Source organism: Acanthochromis polyacanthus, chromosome 12, assembly GCF_021347895.1.
Source record: "Acanthochromis polyacanthus isolate Apoly-LR-REF ecotype Palm Island chromosome 12, KAUST_Apoly_ChrSc, whole genome shotgun sequence".
NCBI classification, from domain to species: domain Eukaryota; kingdom Metazoa; phylum Chordata; class Actinopteri; family Pomacentridae; genus Acanthochromis; species Acanthochromis polyacanthus.
Genome location: NC_067124.1, coordinates 39,464,631 through 39,486,228, shown reverse-complemented (window position 1 = coordinate 39,486,228; position 21,598 = coordinate 39,464,631). Strand labels below are relative to the sequence as shown.

At 40.2% G+C, this 21,598-nt stretch overlaps 1 protein-coding gene across 1 annotated transcript in view; it reads right to left on the bottom strand.

Moving 5' to 3' along the window:
- ephb6 (eph receptor B6) overlaps positions 1–20,972 on the bottom strand; it is a 76,520-nt gene extending 55,548 nt beyond the window's left edge. The window contains 1 exon segment of the mRNA XM_051956704.1: positions 20,837–20,972. Within this exon segment, the coding sequence (XP_051812664.1) occupies positions 20,837–20,963 (127 nt within the window). The 5' untranslated portion in view covers positions 20,964–20,972.
- Positions 20,973–21,598: the final 626 nt, after the last annotated feature.

Sequence of the window (21,598 nt, the reverse complement as noted above, 5' to 3'; positions counted from 1 at the left end):
ATAAATTAAGTATTTTTGGTGTTTTTTGATATTTTTGGTGATTTTTAAGAAGTAAATGTCATTCAAACCCACCAATGGGCTGATACATGGAGTATTTTGGGTATTTTTGGAGTTTTTTTAAAATATCTATAGTTTGTGGAGACAACATTTCTCTGGTTTCCTACTGACAGAAGACTGGTATTGATCGCTGCTCAGTGGTTTAACTACAGAAACATTCTGACAAAGAGGAGTGAAACTGAATTTGTAATTATCAGCTGAAAGACTCAGACCGATTCTGAAGTTTTGTCGCACTTTGTGAAGTTTCTTTTCCGATCGACCGTCCAGGTTCGTCTTTGATTTTTCCTCCAGCAAAGCCTCGGAGGCTCCAGCTGTGTGCATCTGTCAAAGCCGGTAACGGATTCAGAGCGCTGATGCATTCTGGCACCGAGTTCAGGAGTTTTAAAGAATTAAACTGATTGACCCGATGGGGTTCCGTGATTAAAGGTCAAACATTCCGGCTTTAAAAGGCCATAACCGTCACTGTCACATGCGGTTGGAGCTGACGCCGTCCTACTTTGGAGTCTCTTGTTGGCGTTTTGTTCCTGTTTTTGTTGCAGACGTCGGTTTCCTCTGAAAGCACCAGAATAGCTCCGCGGCTCTCTGCTGGAGAGTATTTTCCCATAATTTGCTTTCAGGTTTAAGTGCTTTAAAAAGCAAGCTGGCAAAGAAATTACAGACACACAAACACACACACATACGGGCGACGCTCGCTGAGTGCCGACACATGGCAGCTGCCCACACAAAACCCAGAGCCCTTGAATGTTCCATTAGTATTCCAGGACCGAGGCGGCGGCTGCTGCTGCTGCTGCTGTCTGGTTCTGCTGAGAGTTTACCGTCGCACCGAAACGTCACAGTCAGGTCTGGACTCGCTCACAGACGGAGTTAATGGAGGAAAAAAATCAGCTCTAATTAGCCAAACGGAGACAGGGAGCATTGTGGGAGGAGGGAACATCCGCCTCAGAAAAACAACTCTCCTCGTCGACGTGAAGTTTTTGTCACAGAATCAGAAGGAAGCAGCTAAATTGAAAGGATTAGGGTCAAATATATGTATTATTTTGGGCTTTATTAGACAGTTTATTAGAGAGGCAGACAGGAAAGTAGGGAGAAGAGCAACAATCAAATCAAATTCACTGTGGTCTATTTTTCAATCTGAAGTCCTGCAGCTCTGTGGAACCAAAAATACCCAAAATACTTCATGTATTAACCCGCTGGAGGATTTGAAAGACATGTTTTGTCTTTAAAAATCACCAAAATACAAAAAACGGCAAAAATACTCCATTTATCAACACGCCAACAAGTTTGAAAGACATGTTTTCTTCTTAAAGTAATCAAAAATACAAAAAACGGCAATATTTCCGTTGTTGGGTGTGAAGGCACATTTTCTTCTCAAAAATCATGAAAAATACCAAAAAAACTCCATTTATCAACCCACTGACGGGTTTGAAAGACATGTTTTCTTCATAAAAATCACCAAAAATACCAAAAAACACCAAAAATATTCCATTTATCAACCTGCTGGCAGGTTTTAAAGACATGTTTTCTTCTTAAAAATCACCAAAAATACCAAAAAACACTAAAAATACTCCATTTATCAACCCACTGACTGGTTTGAAAGACGTGTTTCCTTCTTGAAAATCATCAAAAATATCAAAAAACACAACAAATACTCCATTTGTCAGCTGGCTGGTATGTTTGAAAAACATTTTGTCTTTAAAAATCACCGTAAGTATCAAAAAACATCAAAAACATTCCATTTATCGATCTGCTGACGGGTTTGAAAGACATGTTTTCTTCTTAAAAATCCCCAAAAATACCAAAAAACACCAAAATAATCCATTGATCAACCTGCTGGTGGGTTTTAAAGACATGTTTTCTTCTTAAAAATCCCCAAAAATACCAAAAAACACCAAAATAATCCATTGATCAACCTGCTGGTGGGTTTTAAAGACATGTTTTCTTCTTAAAAATCCCCAAAAATACCAAAAAACACCAAAATAATCCATTGATCAACCTGCTGGTGGGTTTTAAAGACATGTTTTCTTCTAAAAAAAAAAATCACCAAAATTACTATTTGTGAGAACAAAAAGCAAGACTACTCTCAGGTGAGTCAAATGAACCTGCAGAACAGAACCGTTAACGTCCTTTAACGGATACGTAACGTTTGAAGCATCACATCTGGCAGCTGGTATGAACACAAATTGGTCATAAATGATTTTTTCAAACTAAGATTCCTCCGACAGCCAGACAAAGAGAATATCACCACCAGAGACGTTCATATTCCGTCTCATAATTCAGTGGATCAAACTAATAGTTTGCCGTTAACAGATTTTTAGGATTAATCTCCAGATGGAAACCCTCACCATCTCCGCCTCTCCTCCTTCCTCGTCAGTCTGTCTCCCTGTTTTCAGCTCGTCTTCGTGTCAATCTCGGTGAATTCACACATTTTTCCGTGGAGCCGGTCCAGGATCTGCAGCGATACGACGCGTACGGAGAACACAAATGGAGTGTGACAGCTCAGGATTAAGAGCAGCCACAGGCCTCAGAATAAATAGTTCTGTCTGGAATCAGCAGATCAGCGGAATAAATCCACCAAACCGGGACGTCTAGAGCCTTTCACCGCGATCACACAAGCAACGGTTCTGATGTAGTTCTGAGACGCTTCTTCAAAGAGCCTTCAGCAGCTAAATAACCCGTTTATTTAGTGGAAGCTTCTCTATGTGGTTATTTAAAATAATGATAGTTATCGATAAATGGAGCATTTTTGGGATCCTTAGTGATTTTCAAAAAGAAAACGTGTCTTTCAAACCCACCAGTGCGCTGATAAATGGAGTGTTTTTGGTATTTTTGGTGATTTTTAAGAAGAAAATGACTTTCAAACCTGCTAGTGGGTTGATAAATGGAGTATTTTTGGTGTTTTGGTTATTTTTAAGAAGAAAACACGTCTTTAAAACCCGCTTTGAAAGACGTATTTCCTTCTTAAAAATGTTAAATTTTGTGTTTCTAGTTGTCAGATCATTCAGTGCTTTTATATTTTTTTAATGGATGCCCAAATTAATTAAAGGTTTTAGGGTTTTATGTTCCCTTTAATGGTACCTGATTTTTTGTTGGCATGTCTTTAAAGCTGATATTTTTATTTCTTTTCTTCGCAGAACTAAAAGTTCTTCTTCAGAAGGTTTGCTAACCAGTGATAAAGAACTGTTTATTTAGAGGATGTTTCTGAAGGTTCTTTGAAGTAGTAAAAGTTCTTTATTCTTTCATGACATAACCCGAACAAACAAGCTCTTTTAAACATGAATTTTTCTGCAGATTATTTTCTGAATTAATAAATCATTCAGTCTATCACACATCAAAAAACAGTTTCCTGAATCCAGAGCATCTTGAAACATGTTCTGTTTGACCAAGAATCTAAAATATTGTTTTTATGTTTTTTGATTGAATCCATGAGTTAATTCAACATTTCAGGGTTCTACGTTTCTTCTAACGGTTCCTGATTTCGTATTTGCGCATCATTAAAGCTGGTATTTTTCTTTCTCACGCTGAACATCTTTGCTTATGTGCTTGTTTTTTAATCATTTATTTAATTTCCTGGTTCTTTACGGGATCAAAGAACTATTTTGAAGATGGTTCTTTCACGAACCTATTTTTGCTATTTTTACAGCTCCATTAATGGAGCCTAAAGGAAGCTTTTTTTGATGCTTCTTTGGGGCACTTTTACATGAACAGTACATTAAAAAAAATTTTTTGGGAGCTAAACATAGTTCATCAGCGTAGAACCATGTTTGGTTCCATGGCTGGTTCCACGGCTGGTTCCCTGTTTGGTTCCACGCTTGGTTCCACGCTTGGTTCCCTGCTTGGTTCCTCCTTTGGCTCCACGCTTGGTTCCACGCTTGGCTCCCTGTTTGGTTCCATGTTTGGCTCCCTGCTTGGTTCCACGCTTGGTTCCAGCTTGGTTCCATGTTTGGCTCCCTGTTTGGTTCCAGCTTGGTTCCTCGTTTGGTTCCATGGCTGGTTCCCTGCTTGGCTCCACGCTTGGTTCCTCGTTTGGTTCCACGCTTGGTTCCTCGTTTGGTTCCAGCTTGGTTCCTCGTTTGGTTCCATGGCTGGTTCCACGCTTGGTTCCACGCTTGGTTCCACGCTTGGTTCCCTGCTTGGTTCCTCGTTTGGTTCCAGCTTGGTTCCTCGTTTGGTTCCATGGCTGGTTCCCTGCTTGGTTCCACGCTTGGCTCCATGTTTGGTTCCACGCTTGGTTCCACGCTTGGCTCCACGCTTGGCTCCACGCTTGGTTCCACGTTTGGTTCCACGCTTGGTTCCACGCTTGGTTCCCTGTTTGGTTCCACGCTTGGTTCCGTGTTCGGCTCCCTGTTTGGTTCCAGCTTGGTTCCTCGTTTGGTTCCATGGCTGGTTCCCTGCTTGGTTCCACGCTTGGTTCCACGCTTGGTTCCATGTTTGGTTCCCTGCTTGGCTCCACGCTTGGTTCCACGCTTGGTTCCACACTTGGCTCCCTGTTTGGGTCCATGCTTGGTTCCACGTTTGGCTCCCTGTTTGGTTCCACGCTTGGTTCCTCGTTTGGTTCCATGGCTGGTTCCCTGTTTGGTTCCACGCTTGGTTCCATGTTTGGTTCCCTGCTTGGTTCCACGCTTGGTTCCCTGCTTGGTTCCCCGTTTGGTTCCATGTTTGGTTGCAGCTTCACGTTCCTGCTGCACAACTCGTTCCTGCTTCGATCAGCTTCCATCAACATCAGAACAAGTTGAGGTTCTGCAGAGACTCGTGAAGCTCCGTGACCTCATTAAGCAGCTTCGTGTTCCTATCAGAACAGAAATGCAGAAACGCTGCACACGTGTCGTTTCGGATTCAATTAACCGTCCGCTCCAGGGAACGCCACGCATAAATAAAACACCACGACTATTCTGGCATTAATATTTATGCCTCCACTATTTAGCTTCTTGTCGCGGGGCCTCGGGGGCCCGGCGGTCCTCATGCTGCCTCCTGTACATGAGGATTACATGGAGGCTGTTCACGGGGCTTCATGCGTGTCTCGTTGCGTGACATTAGCATGTTGAATAATTCACCGCGACATCTTCAGATAAGCGTTGAGTGCTGCACACCTTTCAGGGATTAGGCCGGGCCGAGGCAGTGCTGCAGCCGGACAAAGGAGGGGACAGTAAAAGCTCCTTTATTTAACCCGTAGGAGCAGCGCTGCCATTGGTCCGTCGGACTCTCAGAGTTTGTCCTGGACAGTTTTAAAAGAAGTGCTGAGTGTGCAATCTGAGCTGAGTGCCGGTTAATGCACGGCTCCACTCTCCACGCTGTCATCTGTGTATTATTCATCCCACAGCGACAGCCGCCTCAAATCAGAAGCTCCATTATTGATGCAGAGCTGCTGTTTGTTTGGAGGACGCTTCTATCGGAGCTCAGAGAGGAGACGGTCGGTAAAAAAACAACCAGAACCTCCAACGGGACGCCCAGAAACACCCGGTTCTTCATGATCAGAGTTCCACCTTCATACTGGGAATATTTTAGAGCTCCAGGTCCTTGAAGTCCATAGAGGTGGCTCCAGATTTATCGCTTTTTAATGGACTTTTCCCATCATTTCTGAGCCTCAGAACTTCATCAGTCCAGCAGATAGAACCATGACATTTAGGGAGGAAAACCACATTTGAGTTCTGTCAAAAACTGCCACTGAAACAACAAAAAAGCTGGAAAATTACAGCAAAAAGAGACCAAATAGCTGAAAACGGGTCAAAACTACCACAAACAGAAGCAAAATCAGTACAAAAAATGCAAAAATAACCACAAAAAGACACAAAAAAGGATCAAAATCAGCACAAAAAGGGCCAAAACTATAACAAACAGAAGCAAAATCACCACAAAAATAGGTGAATACACCACAAAAAGACACAAAATTCAGACTAAAAGAAAGAAAACTTCATCAGTCCAGCAGACAGACACAAGACATTTTAGTAAGAAAACCAGGTTGGAGTTCTGGTAAAAATTACCACTAAAATAACTAAAAAAGCTGGAAAATTACAACAAAAAGAGACGAAATTAACCACACAAAGAGACCAAGCCACCAATAAAGGGTCAACACTACCACAGAGACACAAAATCAACACAAAATGACCCCAAATCACCACAAAAAGACCCAAAATGTCATATTAAGCACAAAGAGAGACCAAATCGCCAAAATAACCACAGAAAGGCCAAAATTACCACAAAGAGAAGCAAAATGAGCACAAAAAGGATCAAAAACACCACAAAAACAGGTTAATATGTCACAAAAAGATACAAAATCTCCACTAAGAGATGTAAAAGTACCACAAAGAACCACCTGGTTCCAGAACCATCTCCAGTAATTTCATTCATGATCAGAGTTCTACCTTCATACTGTGAATAATTTTGAGCTTCAGGTTCTTGAAGTCCATAGAGGTGGCTCCAGATTTATCACTTTTTAATAGATTTTTTCCATCATTTCTGAGCCTCAGAACTTCATCAGTACAGCAGACAGAACCATGACTTTTAGGAGGAGAAATATGTTGTTCTGGTAAAAACTGCAACTAAAATAATTTTTAAAAAGCTGGAAAGTTATCACAAAAGAGATTAAATCACCAAAAAAACTGGGCCAAAACGACCATAAAGATTCAAAATGACCACAAAAAGCTCAAAATGACCACAAAGAGAAGCAAAATCAGCACAAAAAATGGAAAATAACCACAAAAAGAGACAAAATCCCCACAAATGGGGTCCAAACTATCACAAAAAGACAAAAAATATCCACTACAAAAATCTAAATTACCACAAAGAACCATCTCATCCTTAGTCTCCAATAACTTTATGCTCAGAAATGATGGAAAAAGTCAATTAAAAAGTGATTAATCTGGAGCCACCTCTATGGAACTCTGGAAATGTTCCCAGTATGAAGGTAGAACTCTGATCATTGATAAGGTTACTGGAGATGAAGAAGCAGATGGTTCTTTGTGGTAAGTTTGATTTTTGTAGTGGAGATTTTGTGTCTTTCTGTGGTATTTTCACCTATTTGTGCTGATTGCATGCCTTGTTGCGGTAGTTCGGACCATTTTTGTGGAGGCTTTGCTTTTCTTTTGAGGTCATTTTGCATCTTTCAGTGGAAATTCTGTGTCCCTTTGTGATATATGTACCTCTTTTTGCGCTGATTTTTGGCTTCTTTGTGGTAACTGTGGCCCTTTCGTTTGAGATTTCATCTCTTTTTGTGCTAATTTTCCAGCCTTTTTAGTCATTCTAGTTGCAGTTTTTCCTGCTAAACTGTCATGTTTCTATCTGCTGGACTGATGAAGTTCTGAGGCTCAGAAATGGTGGAACAACTCCATTAAAGAGCGATGAATCTGGAGCCACCTCTATGCCCTCTAAAATATTCCCAGCATGATGTCGATCTGAAATCAGCTGATTCTGAGGTCAGGGGGGATTTTTTTTTTTTTATCAGATTAGATTGATTTTATGTGGACTGACGTGGGGAGAACAAAGCAGAAAGTGAGGATTACGATGGAGGAGGGCCGGTGTTTTTCCTCTCTGTGGGTGTAAACGCTGTGTGCTGCCGAGGCGACCTGATTCTGGAGTGTTCTCTCAGCTCAGTGACCCTCTCAGCTCTGCATCCATTTCTGCCGCTCTGCTGCGTGGCCGACACTCTGCGCCGCTAAGTGTAGCGCTGTCGTCGTGTCACGCCTCTCTGCCAGCACATGTACGCCACTTTACAGCACTTTCCAGGCAGCGGACACCCTGCACAGAGCCCGGCGTTAATATTAACACGGCAGAGAGAGTGTAAAACGCCTCGACACCACACAGAGCTCGCAGGTAACACAGATATCCTCCCTCAGAGCCTGCGGCGGCGCTCAGAGCAGCGTTCGGCTCCCGTTAGCTCATCCGTCCAGCCATCCGTTATCCGCTCCAGATGCTGCCACCCACAGACAGCCAGCGAAGGTCGAGGCCTCCACCAGACCGTCATTACCAGAAACCGCAGCGTGAGAGTGATCTGCCGAGACAGAGGCGGGCGGGAGGAAGCCGGGGATTAACGCGATTCCACAAATAAGCATGCACACGTCGAAGGGGGTTATCAGGAAGTCTGCGAAGGAAAGTGCAGCTGCAGAAACGGAGGGGCTGAGGGTGAGAGCCAGGTGAGATGACAGAGTCTGTAATGAGGCTCTGCAGGCAGCGACAGGTCCAGGTAAGCCAACATGAAGAGCTCCGGAGCTGCTGCTCTGACATTTAGGGAATAATTCAGAGGGTAATCCGAGTCTGTCATCAGTCAAACATCCTCCAAACATTCCCTCCTCTCAGTCTGGACTCGTCTGAACAAACAGCGTTCACCTGCTTGTTTTTCAAATGGCGCAGAATGGGTTGATTTGAAACGCTCAGAGAACCGTTTATCTCCCTCTATCTTAATGTCAGTCTGGGGCTTTATTCATCCCGACTGTACATCTATATGACCTTTTATATATTCCATCCACAGCTGGTCTATTCATACGTTAGTGTCTTGGTACATCTGTTCACTAAATAATGCACTTTTCTGCTGCTTCTGCACATCTGCCGTAGTTCTTTTACTCTGTGCAATGAAAAAGAGTCACAAAACAGCCATAGAGACACAAAACACCCGGTATCAGGCACAAAATGACCACAAAAAGATGCAAAACGCCCACAAACACACACAAAACGTTCAAAACTAGACACAAAACGACCACAAAGAGACACAAAATAATCACAAAAAGACACAAAGAACCACATAGACACCTAGAACAGTCAGTAGAGATATAAATCGCCACAAAATGACAGAAAATGACCATAAAGAGACACTAAATAATCTCAAAAACACACAAACCGACCACAAAGAGACACAAAACAGTCAGAAATAAAAACAAAATCATCACAGAGACACAAAACAACCACAAAGGGACACAAAATTGCCAGAAAGAGATGCAGACCAACCACACCGAGACTTCAAATGCCCACAGAAACGCACAAAACAGTCACAAAAGACACAAATCAACCACAAAATGACAGAAAATGACCATAAAGAAACACAAAATAATCTTAAAAAGACACAAAACAGTCAGAAGTAGACACAAAATGACCACAAAAAGATGCAAAATGCCCACAAAGATAGACAAAACAACCAGAAAGAGACACAAAATGATCAAAAAGAGACGCAGAACAACCACAATGAGACTTCAAACGCTCACAGAAACACACAAAACAGTCACAAGAGACACAAATGACAGAAAATGACCATAAAGAAACACAAAATAATCATAAAAAGACACAAAACAGTCAGAAATAGACACAAAATGTCCGCAAAAAGACACAAAACAACCAAAAAGAGACACAAAATGGCAAAAAAGACACACTAAACAACCACATTGAGACGCTAAAAACATACAAAACAGTCAAAAGAAACAAATCATCCTAAAATGACAGAAAATGACCATAAAGAGACAAAAAGACTAAACGAGAGGTTCAGATCTCCTACAAACAGCCCATCACAGCCTGATTATTGATCAGCTTCAGAAACATTGATCCATTCTCATGTCTGGTGGTTAAACAGGAAGAAACCATCTCCAGGTTCAGCTTAGCTTTAAATCTGGATTTTTTTAGAGAATTAGGGCTGGCCCGAATAGTGGTTTCTGGTCTCCGGATATTCGGGCCCTATTAAAGACGAATATCCGAATATTCGTTCCGCCCCATAACGTCCGACGGGGTGGGGGGGTGGCAGAGAATATTCAGATCCATTTGTCTGGTCTCCCAGACGCAAATTTTACACACTGCCTTCGTTTTGTCTTCAGTTAAACTGAAGAATTCCCAAACAGCAGAGTTCTTCAGCATCTTGTGTTTATGCAACGAAGTGAAGCGTGACGTCAGAGTCTGCAGCAACCCGGACATTAGGGTGGTAAGAAACAGGAATGGAGGAGCTGAGATGAGCCGAACACGACGAGATGAGTCGAAGTGGACCAAAGGCGAAGGGAAGAGACGAGCTCCGAATGTTTTCGTCTGGGGGGAGGAGGGAGTGATCACATAGACATATGTGTATATGAATGAATGAATGAATGCATTTTTTATTATTGTGTCTTGCATACATTCAGTATGCCCTGCCCTAACATGGGCTTATAAGACACCAAAATACACACCAAGCCAGTTCCCAGCAGTAGGTAGAATAAACACATTTTAGAATTTCATTTTAGAAGTCTGCTGCCTCTTCCAGGCTTTACAAACAAATGCAGCCAGGTTATAAACATTATGTGTAAACAAATATTTCATCTTGTCATCGTCACTACACCAGAACAAATCAGGCTTTTTAGCAGATACTTCACTGAACAACACATTTCTGAGGTCCTCATAAAAAGAACAATACAACAAAAAATGAGATTCACTCTCAGCTTCTCCCAGTTTACATAGTCCAAAGAGTCTCTCTTCCTCAGGTGTCTGTGAGAACCTTCTAGTCTCTAAAGCCAGAGGTAGAATTCCAGTTCGTAACTGAGCAATCAGGGATCTCTGGTCTTGTGTGTGTATATGTCAGACATGTGTATATGTTTATGTGATCACAGGACGGGATGAGCCGATGTGGGCCGAAGGCGGAGGGAAGACCGTAACGCTGCTTATTCTTTCTGCCCGATAACATCCGACCTGGGGGGGGATGGGGGCGGGCCGAATATTGGGATACCAAAATTAATATCCGGATACCGTCGTAGCGAACGAATATTCGGGTCCAGTCCTATAGAGAACAGAATCTAATTTCTAGTCTTGTCTAACTGAACAGTACGTAATTATTATTATCATTCAGTTATTCCTGACGCTCTTAAACTAGTTCACGTCTGTGTAACTGGAGCTAAAAATGTTCACAAGCTGGACTGGTTTTTCTGTAGGAATTTCTCTTTTAAGATGCATTTTACATGTAATTTTTTGCTCAAAGTTACTTTTGCAATGTTGAATACAGTATTTTTAATTTTTCCTCATATGGTTTTGATTAAAGGTGAGAGAATGAGTGACTTTTCACTGCAGGAACTTGAGCATTAAGCAGCTAATCTTTGCTCTGGGTCTCAGTTTAACCTTTAGATTCTAACAAGCTGGATGCAGAACAGACAGTAGTTGGTGAAGAAACTCCAGCTGCAGAGAAAACATGCCGTTCTCTGGTTTATATCAGTGTAGTGTGACTGAACTAACCTGGATTAGGAAGTTTTTTCTCCCATGAAAACGCCTCTGAAAGGTTTTCTACAGCACTGTTCCTGCGGTCGGAATGAAAGATTCTCCAGAACACGTTCCTGCAGTAAACCCTCCATTCATGAGTTCATAAAACCCTGACTGAATGTGTCTTTAGTGAGCTGCTCTCTGCATCCTGTTGTTGGTTCTCTGCAGGTCAGGACAAGCGTTCAGGTGATGACTTTCTAGAAGATTTTTGCTTTTCCTGCCAATGTTTCTTGGTACTGTGCATCCTTTTGTCTGCACATAAATCCATCCCAATCCATTTAGATCTAAAATGCGACACAAAATTACCTGAAATCTGCCCGAAATAAAATAAAAACTATTTAAATGTTTTGAAACTTGTCTAGAATGATTAAAAAAGTTGTCCAGAGTGACTCGAAAATGGTCAAAAAAGCTCTGAAACGTGTCAAAAACAACCAAAAACTTTACTGAATGTGAGTTACAATAAAAATATGAGTTTTTGTGGTAGTTTGATATATTTTTGTTGTAGTTTCACATCTTTTCATGGTGATTTTGCATCTTTTTGTGGTGATTTTACACCTTTTTGTAGTAGTTTTGTATATTTTTGTGGTAGATTTACGTATTTTTGTGGTAGTATAGGATCTTTTTGTGGTAATTTTAATGTTTTTGTGGTAGCTTTGCATATTTTTCTGGTGATTCTGCATCTTTTTGTGGTAGATTCACATTTTTGATGTGATTCTGCATTTTTTCATGGTAGTTTTACATCTTTTTGTGGTAGTTTAAATCTTTTCATGGTGATTTTGTATGTTTTTGTGGTGATTTTACACCTTTTTAAAGTAGTTTTACATGTTTTTGTGGTAGTATTGCATATTTTTGTGGTGATTCTGCATCTTTTTGTGATAGTTTTAGATCTTTTTGTGGTAGTTTAAATCTTTTCATGGTGATTTTGTATGTTTTCATGGTAGTTTTACATCTTTTTGTGGTAGTACTGCATATTTTTGTGGTGATTCTGCATCTTTTTGTGGTAGTTTAAATCTTTTCATGGTGATTTTGTATATTTTTATGGTAGTTTTGCATCTTTTTGTGGACATTTTGAATTTTTTTGTGGTAGTTTAAATCTCTTCATGGTAGTTTTACATCTTTTTGTGGCAGTTTTTCATTTTATCAAATTTGTTTGTAATCGTTTTTTTCTACTCCAATATTCCACCAACCGTAAAACCTTTTTCACCCTAAAAGGCAGATTTTAATTTCTGTGAATGGAACCAATAGGAGCTATAAAAATATAGTGTGTAGTGGCAGTCAGTCACACTTTATGGGAACAAAAATATAAAGATGTGTCCAATATTTTAACATGCATTGAGTAGGTATAACGGTGAAACCAGTTCATTAATGGTCCCCCCTGTTTTTTGTTTCAGACAGTTAATAAAAAGACCTGAAGATTGCATTAAAGGCATTTAGTTGGTGTTATTTTGGGTCTAGAAGTTCGTGGATTTGGAAAGACAGAAGCAACGATGACAGAAGCTCGTCTGACCCAATAAAAGCCGAGTTTGCCAAAAGTCTGGAGACAGAAATATCCTCATCAGTCGAGTCTCAAACACCAAATGTGCAAAGAGGAAATGTGGATTCGAGCGCAGACAGAAGAATGTAAAAGTTGCATGAAAGCCGCCTGTAAACACGAGAAGAAACGCCGAGTTCCCATCAAAGCAGAAACCTGCTGCTCACATATTTTCATCCCGTCTCCACCCTGGAAATCTGAGCTGAGCCCTCTGAAAGCTCATTCTGTTGTTCGACGCTGAAACTTTCTCTCAGTCGCTTCGCTCGGTGCCAAAGTGCGACCGCAGAGCTGCAGCTTTAATGTGAAACTCTAAACTACCGACTGCATTCCAGCATCGGAGCGCGTCGACTCGTTGGTCTCTCCTCCTCAGAATGACGCCATCCGTCACGACTCTGAATGAAGCCGGACCGCCTCGGGCTGCAACCGCTCGCTGCACAAACGGCAGACGTGTGATTCATTGTAGGAGAAGCGGACGAACGTCGTTACCGAGCTCCGAGCAGAAACCGTGCAGCTCTTAAAAACTACATGCCGGAGCTAAAAATAAAAGCAGGTCACGGCGAAGTGTTGGACCGATGCAGCGTCCTGCATTCTGCACATACAGGAGGTCATTCTGGATCAACTCACCAAAACCTCCACACAGGACAGCCTCACGTTGGACTGATCTTCAGTCTGTGCATTCATGAAGTCAAACATCTGGGCTCACAGATAATGGAAGTTTATCAGATAATATTCTTAAAGAAGGTGAAGTTGCAACAAGTCCTCAAACTCATACGACCACACAGGTCGTATGTAACATGCCCTGGAATACGACCCATGAGTGCGTATTTACGTTAGCGCCCCTACGGGAGATAGGAACGCATTACGGGATTTAATTCGCGAAACGACTTTTCCCTCACTTTCGCAACACAGGTCTAGGGTTATGGTTATGGTTATGGTTAGGGATAGTGTTAGGTAAAAGTTTGTTCATGGTGACGTTTCAGCTGAGACACCGGAGCGTCGATATTTACTCAACCGCTAGAGGTCACTTAACGTCAAAACGTAACACTCGGTCGTAATACGGGTGTGTACAGACGAACTATGTGGTCATTTTTCTATGAGGACAGGCTCTGAAGTTGTGTCGAGTTTTTCTTCACGAGTCTGTGGATCGACGTTTCAACTCGTAACCTGAGAGATAATGTAGCTGGAGTCCTGAAGTTTTACAGCTTTATTGATTTCTACGTCTGCTGCTCTGATAGAAAACACAAACCAGTTCTATGATACAACAAATTTAGTCAAAAAATGTCCACTTTTTTGGGACTGACACCAAACACTGTTTTAAAATGTAGCCTATGGTGCCCTTTTGAGGCATAATTTGAGGAAAAAAATGATTGGAAGTCCGTGTTTTGCATCTATGGCCAATATTTTAACATGCATTGAGCAGGTATGAAGGTGAAACCAGTCTGAAAGAGATCCAAACTGAATATAGAATGTTGTTACTGGGCTAAAAGAACAATCCTGGTTTACATCGTGGCCCAAAAATTGTAATGAAGAACATGAAACTACCCAAAATTACTCCAAACCGATCCAAAATTAGATTTAAAAAAGCATTTGAATGCTTTGAAACTTCTCTAAAAATTATTAAAAGTTGTCCAAAGTGACTCAAAAATGGTCAAAAAGCAACAAAAAAACTCCCAAATGACTCAAAAGGACCCAAATCTGTCCAAAATGACTTAAAACTCGTCCAGAATTAGTTAAAATTGATCTAAAATGAGATACTCTATGAGAAATAAATGATTGTAATGATTTTTTTTGCATTTATGTCAATATTACAACAAGCCTTGAGCAGGTGTGATGGTCCAACTGGAACAGTTATTAAAATACTGCTTTTACTGAATAACGTACGAATGCAGAGAAAAAATCCGACAAACACAGGATGAATTTTTTTTAAAAACAAGTTGAACTGATCCGGGAATCTTCTGAGTGAGTCTGTGAACTCCCGCTGAGTCAGTTTGTTTTCTGATCACACTTTGGTTAATTGAAGCAGCAGCTTATCGCAGCACAGGAGGCTAATCTGTTAATTAATAGCAGACAGAGCGGCAGACAGCGGCCCGATGACCTGAAAGCGACAAGAAGAGCCTGAGACGCCTGCACTTTCTCCTCTGCTTTGATTTGATTTGAAGCAGCAGTAAAACAATGAGGAGGAATTTAAAATCGAGGTGCATCAGCAGTAAAACGGACTCAAAGCGTGGCAGCCTGACGGCTCCTTTATCAGATCCTTTAATGCCGAAGCATCGACATTTGAGCAGAGTTTCGTCTACGGTCAGTAAATGTAGGTCAGCGGCTCTGAGCAGATTTATCTGGAGGGTCGTAGCACCGATCCCAGGGTCACCAAACAGACTAAAGCTGCACGATGGAAATGCGACGAATTAACTAAAACTCATCAGATTGCAGCTGGTTCTGCTGCTTAGGACAAAAAGAAAACCTTAACGCTGTTTCTAGAACGTCATAAAATCTGATTTAAGGCTTTATGAACTTCATTTGACAGAATTTGTTGAGCGGGAAAAGAAGAGGGACTCAGAAAAAGAAGATTTCGTTGCAGAAAGAAATCAGTTTAAAAAAAAACAGAAACCGGTTTTCAGTCTGCAGCTGCTGCACCACATATTTTAGTTGTTTTTTTAAGCGTTTCAATCAGCGACAATCTGACCGCCATCCAAAGATCTCACTGCTTTCTTTACGTTATTTTTTTAATTTTGTCTGCGAATGTAATCAGCAGCAAAAAGTGGTCCTCCAGAGGGTCCAGTCCGGCCCTAAAAGTGTAAAAATTACAGAGAAGACATTAACTGCAGATTGTAAATTAGTAAAACTATAAATTTAAAATCATTTCTAGACCATGACAAGTTGTTTGGATCAGAAAGTAAAATACTAGATTTTTTTGTTGTTTTGTATCTAATTTTTTGTAATTTTGTCTAATTTTTTTGTTTTTTGTCTTACTTTTGTTGTTTGTCTATTTTTTGTCTTACTTTTGTTGTGGGTCATTTGTCAATTTTTGTTGTTATTTTGTGTCTCAGTTTTGTCATATTTTGTCTTGTTTTTGTTTTTTTTTTGTCTGACATTTTGTTTCTCATGTTTTTGTCATTTTGTTTCTTGTTTTGTTGTTTTGTGTTTCCTTTTTGTCTCACTTGTGTTGTCTTTTTTTTGTTGTTTTGTGTCTCGCTTTTGTCATTTGTCCATTTTATTATCGCTTTGTAATTGTTTTTTGTCTAATTTCTTGTATCTTTTTTGTTTTGTTTCGTGTTATTTGTCTCCCTTTTGTGTTTTGTGCTTCCTTTTTGTCAAGCTTGTGTTTGTCTTTTTTTTGTTTTTGTTTCTCACTTAGTCATTTTTGGTCTCATTTGTCATTTTTTTGTCTCCCTTTTGTGTTGTTTTGTGTCATTCGTCTAATTTTTGGTCACTTTGCGTCTCAGTTTTGTAATGTTTTGTCTTGTTTTTGTTGTTTTTTTGTCTGGCATTTTGTTTCTCATGTTTTTGTCATTTTGTTTCTTGTTTTTGTTGTTTTGTGTTTCCTTTTTGTCTCACTTGTGTTGTCTTTTTTTTGTTGTTTTGTGTCTCGCTTTTGTCATTTGTCCATTTTATTATCGCTTTGTAATTGTTTTTTGTCTAATTTCTTGTATCTTTTTTGTTTTGTTTCGTGTTATTTGTCTCCCTTTTGTGTTTTGTGCTTCCTTTTTGTCAAGCTTGTGTTTGTCTTTTTTTTGTTTTTGTTTCTCACTTTGTCATTTTTGGTCTCATTTGTCATTTTTTTGTCTCCCTTTTGTGTTGTTTTGTGTCATTCGTCTAATTTTTGGTCACTTTGCGTCTCAGTTTTGTAATGTTTTGTCTTGTTTTTGTTGTTTTTTTGTCTGGCATTTTGTTTCTCATGTTTTTGTCATTTTGTTTCTTGTTTTTGTTGTTTTGTGTTTCCTTTTTGTCTCACTTGTGTTGTCTTTTTTTTGTTGTTTTGTGTCTCGCTTTTGTCATTTGTCCATTTTATTATCGCTTTGTAATTGTTTTTTGTCTAATTTCTTGTATCTTTTTTGTTTTGTTTCGTGTTATTTGTCTCCCTTTTGTGTTTTGTGCTTCCTTTTTGTCAAGCTTGTGTTTGTCTTTTTTTTGTTTTTGTTTCTCACTTTGTCATTTTTGGTCTCATTTGTCATTTTTTTGTCTCCCTTTTGTGTTGTTTTGTGTCATTCGTCTAATTTTTGGTCACTTTGCGTCTCAGTTTTGTAATGTTTTGTCTTGTTTTTGTTGTTTTTTTGTCTGGCATTTTGTTTCTCATGTTTTTGTCATTTTGTTTCTTGTTTTTGTTGTTTTGTGTTTCCTTTTTGTCTCACTTGTGTTGTCTTTTTTTTGTTGTTTTGTGTCTCGCTTTTGTCATTTGTCCATTTTATTATCGCTTTGTAATTGTTTTTTGTCTAATTTCTTGTATCTTTTTTGTTTTGTTTCGTGTTATTTGTCTCCCTTTTGTGTTTTGTGCTTCCTTTTTGTCAAGCTTGTGTTTGTCTTTTTTTTGTTTTTGTTTCTCACTTTGTCATTTTTGGTCTCATTTGTCATTTTTTTGTCTCCCTTTTGTGTTGTTTTGTGTCATTCGTCTAATTTTTGGTCACTTTGCGTCTCAGTTTTGTAATGTTTTGTCTTGTTTTTGTTGTTTTTTTGTCTGGCATTTTGTTTCTCATGTTTTTGTCATTTTGTTTCTTGTTTTTGTTGTTTTGTGTTTCCTTTTTGTCTCACTTGTGTTGTCTTTTTTTGTTGTTTTGTGTCTCGCTTTTGTCATTTGTCCATTTTATTATCGCTTTGTAATTGTTTTTTGTCTAATTTCTTGTATCTTTTTTGTTTTGTTTCGTGTTATTTGTCTCCCTTTTGTGTTTTGTGCTTCCTTTTCGTCAAGCTTGTGTTTGTCTTTTTTTGTTTTTGTTTCTCACTGTCATTTTTTTGTCTCCCTTTTGTGTTGTTTTGTGTCATTCGTCTAATTTTTGGTCACTTTGCGTCTCAGTTTTGTAATGTTTTGTCTTGTTTTTGTTGTTTTTTTGTCTGGCATTTTGTTTCTCATGTTTTTGTCATTTTGTTTCTCGTTTTTGTTGTTTCATGTTTTCTTTTTGTCTCACTTGTATTTTTTTGTTGTTTTGTGTCTCGCTTTTGTCACGTTTTTGTCATTTGTCCATTTTATGATCGCTTTGTAATTGTTTTTTGTCTAATTTTCCGTTTTGTTTCGCGTCATTTGTCTCCTTTTGTGCTTCCTTTTTGTCTCGCTTGTGTTGTCTTATTTCTCACTTTGTCATTTTTGGTCTCATTTATGTAATTTTTTGTCATCTGGCCATATTTTTTAGTCATTTTTTGTCTCATTTTTGTAATATTCTGTGGTTATTTATAGGTCATTATGCTGTGATTTTACTGGTCACTGAATGTGGAACCTGAACTAAAATGAGTTTGACACCTCTGCTCTGAACTCTACAACACACATTTCTATTCAGTACTTCAGACATTTTGCTGTATTTTAATCTCTTTAAACTCAGAGGGAAAAGTTCAGCTTTTTTTTTTGGAACCAACCGACATCTGAAAGGGCCTGATTATTATTTACAGCATTCAGTGTTTCATCAGATCATCACGTTGTTTTTAATTCAGCACATTAACCTGAGAACTAACCGCAGCTGTCAGGCAAACGGAGCGTAACGAGGAGGAAATAATCTGCTGTGTAACTGGAATGAATGTTGTTTTTTTTATAGTTTGAACGTCTGCAGAAAATAAACCGGTGGAATATTTACTCAGAACTAAAGTTATTCGGTTCAGCGTCTGGCTTTGTGCAGCCGTTCACGACGACATAAATCCCTCTAACGACGTCGGGGTAATTTGTGGAAACGTTGGGTCGAGCATCGCCGCATCTGCGCTCATGCGTGAAGAGCCGGAGGGGCATCAGGTGTGTCCTTGCAACCGCAAACACGCAACCCTGAGCTCAGATCGGCGGCGGAGACGCATCGAGAACGTTTGTCTGCGTGACAGGCAGCAGATTTAGAGGTTCAGAGGCAGGAATGGCAGCTTTCAACGGCGTGAGAACGGAGAAGGCCGTTAGCCGCGGATCCAGACAGACGGCGAAGGTTTCAGACGTGGATCAGAACGACATCGCTCGTGACATCACTCGTGACATCACTCCACCGGCTTCCAGCGGGTTAATGCAGCATTAGAGGCAAACGCAGTCAGAAACTCGGCAGCTTCTCTGTCGTTCCGTCTCATCTCAGTCCAGACCATCTGTCACGGTCCGCACACACACACACCTCCAGTAAAACCACAGAAGAAGAATCTGAACAGGTGCAGCTTCACCGACACCAGATTTTAAAGTTACAGAAACGCAATGGAGGAGCTGCACATACCGACAGAGTGTGTGTTAGTGTGTGTAGAGTTTATAGAGTCCGTAGTGTGTGTTTTGTGTGTACAGCCTGAATACGAGGAGCACGGAAGCTACAAAACACGCAAATACACACAGATATATACACACTGGTGCGCACACACACACACAGATATTCAGATACACACACTCATAAAGGCCGTTGTCATAAATGTGTGTGTATATATTCAGATAAACACACACACCTATTTATATACAGATACGCACACAAAGAGACACACAAAAACACACTTATACACACGAATCTACAGAAGCACACACACACACTTATTTACAGACACACACATGTATAGAATGCACACAAACAGATGCACATATTCACAAATACACAAACATATGTACAGAAACACACTTTATATACAAACACACATAAACAGACACACAAAAACACATATACGGATACACACATTTACTGTATACAAATACACACACCTAATATAGTGATACACAAACACACACTTACACACACATATATAAACAAATGCACACAAATTCGCATATAGAATACACAAACACACGTAAACAGATGCACACACGCACAACTACAGATACACAAACGTACACACACACTTGTACAGAAACACACTTTATATACAGACACACAAAAATGCACTTGTACACAAATACGCAGACACATTTACACACATATGTAGATATACACACTAATACACAAACACACACACACACACACACGTATTCTGTATAAACTATGCATTCGCAGATACACACACACACGTACAGATATCCACAAACACTTTTATTATACACAGATACACACATCTAACAAAGCGATGCACAAAAACACACATATACGCAGATACACAAACAGAAACACACACACATATATATACACTGACACACACTTTATATAGAGATACACACAAAAACATACACATTTTTGCAGATACGCACACAAATGCACACATGTACAGAATACACACACATATATACCAATAAACACAAACACTTATCTACAGAAACATGCAGCAAACTTAGACACACACACACACGTTCCTGCAGCTACACACAGACACACACTCGTAAAGGCAGCTTGAGTCATCTAATTATCGCAGCTCCTCAGCTCCGATCTGACATTTATGGACACACACACACACACACACACACACACACACACACACACACACACACACACACACACACACACACACACACACACACACACACACACACACACACACACACACACACACACACTTTGTGAGACTCATGAAGCTTTTTGCAGCATTTAAACAGTTAAAGATCCTCAGTAGTGGAGACTTTAAACACTTTAAACACTTTAACGGTGGTCCGGTCCGTCCTGGGGGGGGATTGTCAGTGACACGGGGGGCTTCAAAGAGGGTCAGCGAGTCCCAACAACTTAGCATTCATTTGTCTTCTGCCTGATTTCCATAATCTTTTGTCGGATCCCACCTGGTTCCTCAGAGTCCGTCTGATGTTCTCCAATAAATCTGCATTTGAAAGCTGCTGCAGATCAGAGCCTCATCAGGAGGGTTTACCCGGACCAGAACATGAGGTCTGGACCAGAGCAGCAGGTCTGGACCTTTACGATCCAGACTGGAGCAGGTCTGGACCAGGGCAACAGATGTGAATCCTTACACAGCTACAGAGAAAAGAGTTTTTCTTACCTTCCTCGGCTGAGTTGGGCTGAACGAACAGACAGAGGGACAGAAAGACTCTCCACATCTCCACGACTGAATGACTGAGAGGAGGCTGGGAGGCAGAGAGGGAGTCTGGGGGAGGAGTCTGATCCATCTGACGGAGGAGGAGGAGGAGGAGGATGAAGAGAAATATTTACCGAGCGCCAACGAGAAGCTGCCAAACAGAGCCGGTAAACAAAGAGGGTTGTCAGAGAGACGCAGAAACAGACCGAGGAGTTCCATTTATCTGAGAGACAGAAAGAGAGTTTTACATCTGACAGAGAGCTTAATAACTGACAGGAACTGAGCTTTAAATGAAACAGAAACAACAACAGGCACTGTTTAACATCTGCAGAAAGACAGATCTCTGATTATATTCAACATTAAACCTGCACATCATTGATCTGACAAGAAAATAACAGCAAAAATCTGATTATTCTCTCTGTTTTTACTGTTTCTGGATGAAAAATGATGTCATTTTTGTGATTGCTTCAGAGATTTCATCAAAACATCTGAATTTCTTCAACATTTTTCTGGTTCTTTTGTTGTTCTGCCGTGATAAACAGACGGTTTAGCTCCAGGTTTGGCATGCGGGTCCAATAACTTTAATACTAAATATGGTTCTAGTTTGGTTTGTCCACAGAGTGCTGCAGAAATAAAAACAAATGTCAGTCAGGAAGAAAGACACAGAGAGAGTTTTAATCTGAAGTAAACTGAGACGGCTTATATTTGACTGTTTTTAACCATAAA